Consider the following 14,400-nt stretch of genomic DNA (forward strand, 5'->3'; position numbering starts at 1 on the left):
TCCCTGGGATTCTCCAGGCAAGAACACTGGAGTAGGTTGCCATTTCCTTCTCCAATGCATGAAAGTGAAAAGTGAAAGGGAAGTCACTCAGTCGTGTCCAACTCTTCCTGACCCCATGGACTGCAGCCCACCAGGCTCCTCTGTCCATGGGATTCTCCAGGCAAGAGTACTGGAGTGGGGTGCCATCGCCTTCTCTGATAGCTAACACTACCATACTCCAAAAGAGGAAGCTAAAATTGAGAAAGGGTTAACAATTTGTCCAAGGTCTGCAAGCTCATGTATGGCAAAGCAGGGACTCAGGAACCTCTTGTTCCTTTTATGTATTTATTTTTTTACAAGATAAATGCATATCCTCCTTAAGAAATCCCATGGTATTTGTGACTCAGTCTGTCATTAAATATCACAAGCATATAGTGACATTCAAAACATTCAGTATTCAGTTATGCATAAATCAAGAGGGAAATGGGTACCTTAATATATTTTCCTGGTTACCTCTGGCCCTGAGAATTTATACAGATTGTAGATTTGATCAGAGGCTTACCTGGCTCCCTGAACAATGAATAAGAAAATTCATTGATTTCACGTATGAGACTCAAATCAGAAATTCAATTCATAAACGATGAGAAACATTCAATTGAGATGTTCTTCTTAGCCTTTGATCAAAGGGGAAAAGTTCTTCAGAGCCAAGAGAGAATGAGAAAAAAAAAAAGCAATGCCACAGAAGTAGCTAACATGACTGTACGGTAAGAGTTGCTGATCTGTCTCCTCAGATAAGTCACCTAATTGCTTTAAGTCACTATATGTTCATTTATAAAACAGAGATGTTAGAAAGACAGCCCCAAACAACACCCTCACTGAAAGACTACAGCTGGCATGAGAACAGAAGAGAATCCTTATAGTGTCTTGAAAATGGTGATCATCACAATCAAAGTCATGAGCATTTGCAGGTATTTGCCCTGGTCATTACTGAAGGATCCCAGTTTGGAGAGATCTCACTCCGGGGAGATGCCATACAAGGTAATAGACAGCATTGACAATCAGTTGAGTGAATGAATGGTCAAGGAACTCTGGCACTTGGTCTTTTACATATAAAGCCAAATGTGCTTGGGAACTGAAAGAGAGAGTTATACACCCATGGAGCTCTCAGGGGACAAAGCTCCCATGAGAGCAACAATAGGTCCTTATCTCAGACTACTGGACAGAAAGTGATGAATGTGTGCATAGGAATCCGATTCTGCTTGCTGGGGGAGACCGTGAGTGTATTAACATAGCTTGAATTAATTCTCTTTGATGATGCTAAAATCAAGTTACACAATACTTCTAGGGCTGAATATTGGCATAAACATGGAATAACAGGTACAGAAGTCTGTTATTAAGCCAAATGGATTTCAGACAGAATTGCATGCCTTAATTCATCTCAAACATTTGCACCATTGACAAAAATTATTCATTCATTCATTCAATTGTGTATTGGTCCCAGATGAGTTTAGGCATAATCCTGACCATGGATGTAAATATCCATGCAAAACAACCATGTTCATAGTTTCACGTGCTCAGGTTAACAGGAGAAGACAAGCATTAAGCAAACTCACAAATAAGGATATAAAATTATAATTAGAACAAGGTGCCCACATGAGAATGAATAATGAAAATCTACTTTTGAAAATCTTCATTTATTTGACTGTGTCAGATCTTAGTTGGCCCGTGAGATCTTCATTGCATGAGGCGGGATCTTGCGTTGTGTGAAGAGGGCTCAGTTTCTCCTCTGCATGTGGGCTCTTAGTTCCCAGACCAGGGATTGAATCTGTTGCCTAAATTGCAAGGCAGTTGCAAGGTAGATTTTTAACCACTGACTACTATAGGGAAGCCCCATAAAAACACGCTTTCAATGACAGGCAGAAGGTTTTCTCAGAGAATCAACACCTCAGCCAATGCATGAAGGATGAATAGACATAGTAAGCGTGAATGACAGTTGCTCAGTCGTGACTGATTCTTTGCAACCATGGACTGTAGCCCACCAGCCTCCTCTGTCCATGCAGTTCTCCAGGCAAGAATTCTGGAGTGGGTTGCCATTTCCTTCTCCACAGCATAGGCAGGATTGCCCAAACAAAGTGAAAAGGTACAGTGTCTTCAAGTTGTCAAGGAAGTTGGCAGAATCTAAAGAAGCCAGAGAGACTGCAGCACAGTTAGCAAGACTTGTTCCTGGAAAGTTTGTTTTCAGTGTCCTTTCCAGAACAAAATTCATTAACAAATACAAGCAAACAAAAATGCCCATCCCAAACACCAAAATTATCAGGAGGAATGATTGGTGTGGACCATAGGACCAGCGTGGACAACTGGTTAGTATAACTCAAATCCTGTCCTGCATGAAGCAAAAACCATTGGGACTGACAATCAGGTTCAGACTGGAGTACATTTTATTCCCACTGATTTGGAAACATGCATCATTGTGTGCCAAGCCGTAACCTATTTCTCAAGGAGAATCCATCATACCTAAAATCTATTTCTTACAGCCTATCAGTTTGAAAAGCCTCAGTGCAGTAATTCCTAGAATTTTCCTTGTGATATTGTATTGCATGGAAAAATCAGTTCTGATTCTGTTTCTTTGACTTGCTTTTAGTTGCTTTTGTCACTAAAATCATACACAATGGCCCGCCCCAGAGAATCCTGCCCCTCTGCCTAACTTTTGATCTGAAGAGCCTTTGTTCAGACCCTTGTCTATTTGGAGATGTCAGGAAGGAAGAAATTAACACATCCCCTGCCTGAGGCTTGCCACCCTTGGATATACTTGCAAGATTAATGGACTTTTTACTTTGTTTCCTGATCCACAAAAGAACCTGGCATCCAGACCCCATAAAATGGATATTTTGGGACATTAGTCTGTATCTTCTCAGTCACCCAACCCTCTCTGATTCATTGGCCTGTAATTCATCCTCTCCAATTCATGCATCAAACAGAGCAAGCTTAGACTTGGTAACAATTTGAGTAACTCATGTCTGCACTACGGAGGCATGATTGAATGGAATGCTCATACACCAGAGTACTGAGACCATCTTAGTCGACCAGTGTCTGTTGTTTACTGTTCTCATCCTGGAAGAAACAGCTGCTACACTTATTATTAGAAATGCATTAGAATCTTTCTTCTAAGTCCATGGTTGGGCAACAGCTATATCGTGTGAGAGAGATGAGCATATAAAGTTCAGGCAGACATATAAATACCAGATTCCCCATTTTTTACTATGAAACTCTAAACATGTGTAACATAGGCATGATACTACTGCACGCATCACTGTATCACAATATCCTTGGAAGGCAACTTTTATATATAATCTCATTATATGGCCTAAAGTGATAATCACTCAAAAATAATATTATTGCTTATATTCTTTTTATTAAGCTCCCTTAAGAACACACAAATATTAAATCCTTTTTTCCCAGAAAACACAGAAGCTTATGCTTTAAATTGGAATATAGAACATGCATACAAATTATTATGCTACAAATAGAAAGTGATGATTATGGTCAGAAAATTACAAGTCAGTTGCTATTAGCATTTAGAATGACTGCAATGTTGTCCTCATTAATAGTATAATATATATATATGTACACCTGTTGTGAAGAGTTGACTCATTGGAAAAGACTCTGATGCTGGGAGGGATTGGGGGCAGGAGGAGAAGGGGACAACAGAGGATGAGATGGCTGGATGGCATCACTAACTCGATGGACGTGAGTCTGGGTGAACTCCGGGAGTTGGTGATGGACAGGGAGGCCTGGAGTGCTGCGATTCATGGGGTCGCAAAGAGTCAGACAAGACTGAGCAACTGATCTGATCTGATATATGTTGAAGGAGGAATTATAACAGGCTCCATCTTGAAAGCAGGACTCTATCTTGGGCCGGAATGTGGACTTAGAGCTATATGCCCAATATCTATGGAAATGACAAACCAACTGGAAAACCAGGCCCCCGGAAGGAAGAGCCCCAGGGCTCTCCATCACCTAAAAGAATACCCTAATTATCTGTGTAATCAAATAGAATCATACATTCTATTATGCTTATTTGGGTATGACCACAGGCCTATTGATAATTGTCCAGTGTTAACTACCTAAGCTTAAGGCATATGAATCACTGGTTAACTTTGATTGTATCTTTCTTTTTCCTTTGTTCAAAGTAGTTTCAGGGAACCTTATACACTTAGGGTATATAAGGTTTTCACAAAAACTGGTTGGGGTCCTTGGCTAAGAGGATACTCTGCCTTGGGCCCGCCGGTGAAATAAACTGCACTCCACTATCTGCATTGTCCTTCTGAGTGAGTTTGTTTCCCAGAACATGTGGCTACAACAATATGTGTGTTCACATATATATTATGTGGGCTCCCTGGTGTCTCAGCTGGTAAAAAATTCTGCCTGCAATGCAGGAGACCTGGATTCGATCCCTGGGTTGGGAGGATCCCCTTGAGAAAGGAAAGACTACTCACTCCAGTATTTTGGCCTGGAGAATTAATGGACTGTATAGTCCATGGGATCACAAAGAGTCAGACACAGCTGAGTGACTGTCACTTTAACTTTAACTTATATATAATGTAGATTATTTGCATAACATATATATGACTGCTGAGCATATATTATATGTCAAGCTAAATAATACAGTACTCACAAAAACCCCATATAGGCATTATTATTATCTTTTAAAAATAAGAAAAAAAGACACATTTTAGAAGTTAAGTAACTTCCAAAGAACACACAGCAGGTACATGTGAGAAATCAAGCTATAGAAGTCCTATGTATGACATTTAAACTTTATGCTCTTCTCCACGGAGAAGGCAATGGCACCCCACTCCAGTACTCTTGCCTGGAAAATCCCATGGACAGAGGAGCCTGGTAGGCTGCAGTCCATGGCGTCGCTGAGGGTCAGACACAACTGAGCGACTTCACTTTCACTTTTCACTTTCATGCATTGGAGAAGGAAATGGCAACCCACTCCAGTGTTCTTGCCTGGAGAATCCCAGGGACAGGGGAGCCTGGTGGGCTGCCGTCTCTGGGGTCGCATAGAGTTGGACACGACTGAAGTGACTTAGCAGCAGCAGCAGCTCTTCTCCTAGGAACGGTGTTCATACACAGTGCAGAACAATGGGTATATGGTAGAAGTGGATCACAGTGAGACTGTTTGTCTTGAAAATTGATCCATGGGCATCTATTTCTTCACAATGGTAATATTTTTTCAAATATTCATAATATGCTGTGTAACACTTTCAAGGGTATTTACTTATCTGTGATTCTAAAGTTAAGTTTAGATTTGACAAATCCAATGTTTTCCCAACTTTATTTAATTCTGGACCTACTTGTAAAGGAACTCCGATAAACTTTATATAGCATAGTGAAAGTGAAGTTGCTCAGTCGTGTCCGGCTCTTTGCCACCCTATGGACTGTAGCCTCCCATGCTTCTCCGTGCATGGGATTTTCCAGACAAGAGTACTAGAGTGGGTTGCCATTTCCTTCTCCAGAGTATCTTCCTGACCAAGGGATCGAACCTGGGTCTCCTGCATTGTAGGCAGACGCTTTACCATCTGAGCCATCAGGGAATTTATATAGCATATGTTTGAGAATAAATGTAGCAATGTAATTCAAAATACTCCTGAGTTCCTCAGATTCATCATGATATTTTCATTTAATGAAAGTCAAAAAGTAAATATGAAAAGCAACCAGAGAAGAAAACTAACTTATTTTGGTAAGAGCTACAGTGAGACTGAATGCAGATTTCTCAACATAAGCAATCAATTCAGGGTTGAGTGGAATGATCTAATTGCCTGTATATCTATCCTGACAGAAATACTAAAGGAGGTTCTTCTAGGAAAAAGTTCCAAAATGAAAAAAAGAGAAAGTTAGAAATAATAGTGGAAAAACTATGTCAATAGCACAAATAAATATATTGTGTTTTAAATATTGTTTAAAAATCTTCTAAAGTTTTAATTGTATGTAAAGTTAAAATATTTGACAATAAGAGCAAAAGGAGTAGGAATCAATCAGAATTAAACTGCTATATAATGAAGAAAAATAAATATTAAGGTATAATGTAATAAGTGAAGGATGAAAGTTGCAATTAGTTCAGTCACTCAGTCATGTCCGACTCTTTGCGACTCCATGAATCGCAGCACACCAGACCTCCATGTCCATCACCAACTCCCGGAGTTTACTCAGACTCATGTCCATCGAGTCGGTGATGCCATCCAGCCACCTCATCCTCTGTCGTCCCCTTCTTCTCCTGCCCCCAAGCCCTCCCAGCATCAGGGTCTTTTCCAATGAGTCAACTCTTCACATGAGGTGGCCAAAATACTGGAGTTTCAGCTTCAGCATCATTCCTTCCAAAGAACACCCAGGGCTGATCTCCTTTGGCATCACCAACTCCATGGACGTGAGTTTGAGTAAACTCTGGGAGTTGGTAATGGACAGGGAGGCCTGGCGTGCTGTGATTCATGGGGTTGCAAAGAGTTGGACATGACTGAGCGACTGAACTGACTGATTATGTTGGTGTGAGTTTGCCATAAAATGCCTTTACACATTGAGATATGTTCCCTCTATACCCACTTTACTGATAATTTTATATCATGAGAGGACAATCAATTTTGTCAAATGCTTTTTTGACATTGCTACACTACCCAAAGAAATCCACATATTTAATGCAATTACTTTCAAAATATGCATGACATTTGCATCCATGATACTGTCATGTGGTTTTTGTATTTCCTTTTGATAATGTGGTTTACCACATTGATTGATTTCTGGATGGTGAACAATTCATGCGAAATAAATGAAATAAATCTTATCTGATCATGATGTTAAATCTTTAGATTTCTTTAAAAAATATCTTCGTAATTGTTGTTATAACACAGAATGATTTGTTGTGTTGTGACATCCAAAAATTGAGACATAGGCTAGATTATTCACAGAGATTGACAAGGACTAGGCCAACTTCTACTCTGAGCTTAAATGCCAGTCTCTAAGTTGGCAGCCTGACTGTAAACAGGAAGGAATGGAAATAAAATGTGTCCTAGGCTGATGACAGAGTCATCTTTTTTTTAATCAAATGTTATTTTTATTTCCATAAATTAAAATATGCATATATTATTATTTCTCTTGTCTTATACTCTGGTCTAATTTTTAAATTAAAATTTTCATGAAAGTGAAAGTGTTAGCCACTCAGTCACGTCTGACTCTTTGCGACTCCATAGACTGTACCTAACCAGCCTCCTCTGTGCATGGGATCCTCCAGCAAGAATACTGGAATGGGTAGCCATTTCCATCTACAGGGGATTTTCCTGACCCAGGGATTGAACCCAGGTCTCTTGCATTGCAGGCAGATTCTTTTCCATCTGAGCCACCAAGTGAAGTTGCTCAGTCGTGTCCAACTCTTTGCAACCCCATGGACTGCAGCCTACCAGGCTCCTCCGTCCATGGGATTTTCCAGGCAAGAGTACTGGAGTGGGTGGCCATTGCCTTCTCCAATGAGCCACCAAGAAAGCCCCCAAATTGTCATATGAAGATGTAGATTCTGGATAATGAGCTGACAAATATGAAAATTGAGCAAATTAAAGATGACCATATAATTATGCTTATTATCATTGAAACAGGAAAAAAAAAGAAAACAAAACGTTAAGCAATAAAACTATAGCCAGGATATTTGGCACCAAGTTTATTTAAGAATGCATTATCAGACACCAAAATCATTGTTTTATTAAATTATATAATATATATTACAAATATATTCTAATAGCCTAATCTCATTTATACTGAACTCATTTTTTGTCCATTCATGAATGTGTGATTTACATGAGGTTTCCATAAATGATGTTTCTTTGGGCATTTACTTAATATACATTGAATGAAATGAGAGTGGGGCTGATAATGTGAAATAATGAAATGCAATTAAAGAGAAATTTTATATAAGATGTCTGAGTTCAAGGTTGATACTACCTAAACTATTTTTCTTTTCATCATACATTTAATAAAGGATTTGAGAAAGTACATCAATAATTTATAAACCTGTTGGTCTAGCAAGTCACTATTTTCCCTAGCTTGATTGGTACGTATGAAATGTGTTTCTATTTAATTAAATTTTGAATCTTAGAGAAGACTTTGCCTTCCCCACAGCCTTTTTTAGTGCCCTCTTGACCTCTTTGTTCCGCAGACTATAGATCAGAGGATTCAGCATGGGGATGACTATGGCGTAGAACACAGACGCCATTTTGTCTGTGCTCATGGAATGGCGGGAGCCGGGCTCAAAGTACATGAAAGAAGCTGTCCCATAAAAGATGGAGACAGCAGTGAGGTGGGAAGCACAGGTGGAAAAGGCCTTTTGATGTCCTTCAGATGAGCGCATCCTCAGAATGGTGACAAAGATAAACAGATAGGAGACCAGGATGACCAGGTTAGAAGAGAGAACAGTGAAGCCAACCAAAAGAAATAAAACCATCTCACTTCTGTTGCTTTCTGAGCATGAGAGAGCCAGGAGAGGAGTAGCATCACAGAAAAAGTGATCAATCACATTGGATCTGCAGAAAGACAGACTGAATATGTTCCAAGTGTGAACAGAGGCCTCCAGAAAACTAAGAACATAGGACCCTGTGACCATCCAGGAACACACTCTTGGTGTCATGATGTTGGTGTAATGGAGTGGTTGACACACCGCTGCATGACGGTCATAGGCCATTGAAGCCAAAAGAAAACTTTCCATAATGAGAAAGACAGCAAAGAAGAAAAGCTGAGCAGCACAAGCATTGTAGGAAATGACCTTGTCTCCCGTGAGGAATCCTGCCATCACTTTGGGAGTGACAGCTGTGGAGTAAGCAAAGTCCACCAGAGCGAGGTTGCTAAGAAAGAAGTACATGGGAGTGTGGAGACGAGAGTCCAGCAGGATCAGCGTGATCACCCCCAGGTTCCCAACCAGAGTGAGGAGGTAGATGAGCGTGAACACTAGAAAGAGTGGGATCTGCAGTTGTGGGTCATCAGTTATCCCGGCGAGAATGAACTCAGTCACGACTGTACTGTTCTTCATGGGGGTCATTTGTGAAGTATGTGAATGGCCTATAGCAATGAGAAAAGAGGAGCTTGTTAGCAACGGAGTTAGAATTATCATTATTTCCAATATATACCTTGTATCAGAATTTTTTGAATTTCACATGGGTGTAACAACAAACTGTAATTTCTAAACATTGGTTAAAAATAGATTGTTCTAGCTTAAATGATTTTGGAGGTAATACAACCCTATCTTCTATCTTAATAAATTATCAAAATTAAAGTTCAGAGACAAAAGGCAACTTATGGAAAATCACAGGATTTGTTATTAAATTAGATATGTTAGCATCACAATTCAGATTTTTATACAGTGACAGACTACTCAATAAAATAGGATCCTGTAAATTACTTCATTTCATTTCAATTACTGCTATTGTATCGAGCAGTGTTATATTCTACTAAAACATAGTTTAGTATATCATTTTCTAGTCTTTAGTAGTCTCAAAGGATAATGGGATACAAAAAATATGTAACTTCCACAGATTGGGATACTGTAGTGAATCCTGTACAAGAAATAAAGACATCTAGAGAATAAAAGTTAAAAGTGTGTGTTCAGAATAGAGACATCTGGATGCACATTTCTGCTCTATCCTGTACTAGATGACAGACGTTGGGTATTACTCAATATCATTTGTCCATCAGTTGTTCCTTGAACTCATTATCAAACTGGAGAGATAATACAAACTGGCATTGCAGGCTTTTAAGTATAATGGATAGGTTACCATCTATGCACTGATTTGAGAAGAAGATGAGAGGAATTCCAGGTAACTAGAAAATCAAATGTCCTGTATCCCGATGCATTCTATTTGTTTCTGCCCCAAATTTCTTCCACTATCATATTCCACTCACGCCTTCCTCCAACTTTTCATACACTATTTATTGTCTACTCACATAGAGGACATTATAGCTATTCCAAGTAAGAATTCATTTTTTTCCCCTGAATGACACTGCATATTAACTAGTGTGTCTTAGCCTCAGTTTATCCACCTATAAAATGGATGTAACGACATTGCCTGGCACTTAACAGAATACAATCAATGAAGATATTCTTACTGTTAGAAGGTAGTGACAGAATCTCTGGGGACTCAAAATGTAGGTGAGGATAAGGACAACTTGCATGTGAGATTGAGGTCTAGTACACTCTGATTTCACCCATTTCATTTTTCTTTGCATTAATCTCATTAATCTATGTAACCGATGGTGATGGCTTGGAGTAGGCTGGTAGTGAAAGAGGCAATCAGAAAGTATTCAGTTCTAGATATATTTCAGAATAGAGCTGGCTGGATTTCACAATGTGTTGAATGTAATACTTTAGAGAAATGGGAAACAATGATGACTCCATTTTTGTATACCAACAGAGGGAATGGTGTAGAAGAGACAGATGTTTTAGAAAGAATAGAAAGATGATTTCAGATTAGATGTGGTGAGTTTGAGATTCCTTTTAGCTAAAAAATGTTGAATAAAAAATTGGACCAGTTGCATCAGATTTTATTAATTTGAACTACATTCAGTTCAGTTCAGTCACTCAGTCATGTCTGACTCTTTGTGACCCCATGGACTGCAGCACACCAGACCTCCCTGTCCATCACCAACTCCTGGAGTTTACTCAAACTCATGTGCATTGAGTCGGTGATACCATCCAACCATCTCATCCTCTGTCATCCCCTTCTCCTCCTGCCTTCAATCTTTCCCAACATCAGGGTCTTTTCCAATGAGTCAGTTTTTCACATCAGGTGGCCAAAGATTTAGAGCTTCAGCATCAGTCCATCCAAAAAACTATATTGGCAATTTGCTAATGGTTTAAATTTGACATATCATATTAAATTAACAAAACTAGAAAAGACCATTAAAACCTAAATGAAGGAGCCTGGAGGAAAAAATAAGAGTATGATAATGTTGTAAAGTCAAGATCATGGAACAGTACAGCACTAACAAGAGAGGGGAGAGAGACTATCACCAATGAGGTGGTCGCTAGGGAAGCTCTGTCCCAGGACACAGATTTCAGCTGGACAGTAGGTTAAGGGAATTTCCAGAGGAGAGTTTCTGGCTATGCTGATGACTGGCTGTCAATCCCACTTAGTACAATCCAAATTTGTTTCTTCAGAGAATAACATGAGTTTCAAAACCTCCATGAAGTCTTCAAAATCTCCTACTCTCTAGACAGTAGCTTTCTGTTATAACCTATGGAACACCATCGACCACTTTGTTACTTGTAATAAATTGTTTCATCTTAATTTGGATTCATCTCCCATATACATCATCAATACTAAATAAGCAGATGTACAAACTTCAATAATGAATTAAATGATAGTCAGAAACTACTGAGTACTTTCTATTTTCAAGGCGCCTGAAATATACGTGCGTATTATACCTACATTGATTTATCACCCAACTCTGTGATGTATTATCTATCCCCATTTCACAAATGGGGAAGTGAAGCTTGCTCACAAAGAGTTACACAATGAAGTCCATAAATCTAGCAAGTAGCAGCATTGATACTTGAAGTCATGTCATTTTGAATCAAAGCCCAAGTTCTTGATCACCAAGAAATATTCTCCTAGTATTTTATATATAGTCACTCTACCCCAGCTGGGGCATGAAATATGTTATTCGTAATATTGACCTGTTCATGAATAACTAATTTGTTGTGTGCATTATTCACAAGTAATGTGGAGAAATTAAAATTGTTGGTTTTGGAATCAAATACACAATTAGCTACTAGGAATTTAGCTAATATACTATCTTTCTGATTACAAGTCAAGTAACAAGAAATATACCCACATGTGTTTACAATAAAATTCCTCTCCTCCCTCTATCAAGAAAGAAAAGGAAAGGAAAGATTACTTTAAAAAAAATTATTTTTATTTATTCATTTTAACTAGAAGCTAATTACTTTACAATATTGTATTGGTTTTGCCATACGTCAACATGAATCCACCACGGGTGTACATGTGCTCCCAATCCTGAACCCCCCTCCCACCTCCCTCCCCATACCATCCCTCTGGGTCATCCCAATGCACCAGCCCCAAGCATCCTGTATCCTGCATCAAACCTGGACTGGCGATTCATTTCTTATATGATATTAAACATGTTTCAATGCCATTCTCCCAAATCATCCCTGCCCCCACAGAGTCCAAAAGACTGTTCTGTACATCTGTGTCTCTTTTGCTAATCAGCCATTAAAAAAAATACATTTGAGTCAGTTGTAATGAGGTGGGTGAAACTGGAGCCAATTATACAGAGTGAAGTAAGCCAGAAAGAAAAACACCAATACAGTATACTAACACATATATATGGAATTAGGAAGATGGTAGCGATAACCCTGTATGCGAGATTACTTCTATATTTAAAAGTTATATGAATTATCAATAACACCTATTAATAAGCCACATAAAGTGCTGGAATTTGTTCAGTAATTCATCCAACATTCATTCTCTCTCCAACCTAAGTCCTTACAGTGTATCAGGTTGTGTGCTTTTCTAAGATCTGCTGCTAAGTCGCTTCAGTCGTGTCCGACTCTGTGCAACTCCATGGACTACAGCCCACCAGGCTCCGCCATCCCTGGGATTCTCCAGGCAAGAACACTGGAGTGGGTTGCCACTTCCTTCTCCATTCTAAGGTCTAGAATGATGTAAAAAACATATTCCCTGATCAGAAAGTATAGAAGTACAAGAGTAATATATAAAATGATGATTATTTGGGATATTCCTATTCTTTATTCCCAAGCAGAGAGCATTATTTTTATCTCTCAGTCCAGTGGGGTGGTACCATGGTCTCATTTACACTATAAATCACCAGCCAATATATCTAATAATTAATCTGAGTGTCTAATGCTAGCAAACTTCAGAATAATAACAACAGTTCAGATTACTTCATTCTCTTATATTCTTTGATCTGATATGATTTTTTATGCCTCTCATTTGAGTGCATTTTTATAGTTGATGACTAGCCTGGGTCCCCCTCATTTTATTTCTTTCTATTCTTTCTCTTTTTCATTAAAGAGAAATGTACTCTCCAAATTATAATAAATTTTCAAATTCATATCTAATTTGATGCTCTTAAAGATCTTGGGATTAACCACTGTTAAATATTACCATACTCCAAGAGAGGAAGCTAAATTGAGAAAGGTTTAACAACTTGTCCAAGGTCTATAAGCTCACATATAGCAAAGCAGGGACTCGAGACCCTCTTGGTCTTTTTATTTTTTTACAACATAAATACAGATCCCTCTTAAGAATTTCCATGGTATTTGTAACACAGTCTGTCATTAAAAATCACAAACACATAATAACATCCAATATGCTGCAAAAACATTCAGTATTTAGTTATGAATAAATCAGGAGGGAAATGGGTGGCTTGATATATTTTCCTGCTTACCTCTGTCTCAGAAAACATATACAGACTGTAGATTTGATTGGAGGCTTACCCGGCTCCCCGAACAATGAATAAGCAAGTTCATTGATTTCACAATTGAGTCTAAAATCAGAAATTCAATTCATAAAAGATGAGAAACATTCAACTGAGATGTTCTTCTTTGATCAAAAGTCTTTGATCAAAAGGGAAAAGTTCTTCACAGCCAAGAGAGGATGAGAAAAAAAAGCAATGCCACAGAAGTAGCTAACATGACTGTATGGTAGGAGTTGCTGATCTGTCCCTTAAGATAAGTCACCTAATTGCTTTAAGTCACTATATGTTCAACTATAAAATGGAGAGATTAGAAAGGCAGCCCCAAACAACACCCTCGCTGAAAGACTACTGTGGCGTGAGAACAGAAGAGAATCCCTGTAGTGTCCTGAAAATGGTGATCATCACAATCAAAGTCATGAGTATTTGCAGGTATTTGCCCTGGTAATTACTGCAGGCTCCCAGTTTGGAGAGATCCCACTCTGGGTAAAGGCCAAAGAAGGTAATAGACACCGTTGACAATTAGTGGAATGAATGAATGAATGTTCAAGGAACTCTGGCACCTGGTCTATTACATATAAAGTCAAATGGGGTTATTGGGAACTGAAAGAGAGAGTTATAAACCCATGGAACTCTCAGGGGACAAAGCTCCCATGAGAGCAACAATAGGTCCTTATCTCAGACTACTGGACAAAAAGTGATGAATCTGTGCATAGGAATCCAGTTCTGGCTGCTGAGGGAGACCATGAGTGTATTAACATGACTTGTATTAATTCTCTTTGATGATGCTAAAATCAAGTTACATCCTTACCTCTAGGGCCGCATATTGGTATAAACATGAAGTAACAGGGACAGAAGTCTGTTATTAAGCCAAATGGATTTCAGATAGAATTGCATGCCTTACTTCATCTCAAACATTTGCACCAT

At 38.8% G+C, this 14,400-nt stretch overlaps 1 protein-coding gene across 1 annotated transcript; it reads right to left on the bottom strand.

Moving 5' to 3' along the window:
* Positions 1-8,104: 8,104 nt before the first annotated feature.
* OR5B139 (olfactory receptor family 5 subfamily B member 139) lies at positions 8,105-9,058 on the bottom strand. Its single transcript, XM_003587030.5, has one exon. It carries the CDS (start codon positions 9,056-9,058, stop codon positions 8,105-8,107), a length of 954 nt encoding a protein of 317 aa, XP_003587078.1.
* Between the last annotated feature and the right edge of the window lie 5,342 nt (positions 9,059-14,400).

Source organism: Bos taurus, chromosome 15, assembly GCF_002263795.3.
Source record: "Bos taurus isolate L1 Dominette 01449 registration number 42190680 breed Hereford chromosome 15, ARS-UCD2.0, whole genome shotgun sequence".
Lineage (NCBI taxonomy): Eukaryota > Metazoa > Chordata > Mammalia > Artiodactyla > Bovidae > Bos > Bos taurus.

Coding starts and splice junctions, on each gene's coding strand:
- OR5B139 (XM_003587030.5), bottom strand. CDS start 9,058: ATGACCCCCATGAAGAACAGTACAGTCGTGACTGAGTTCATTCTCGCC.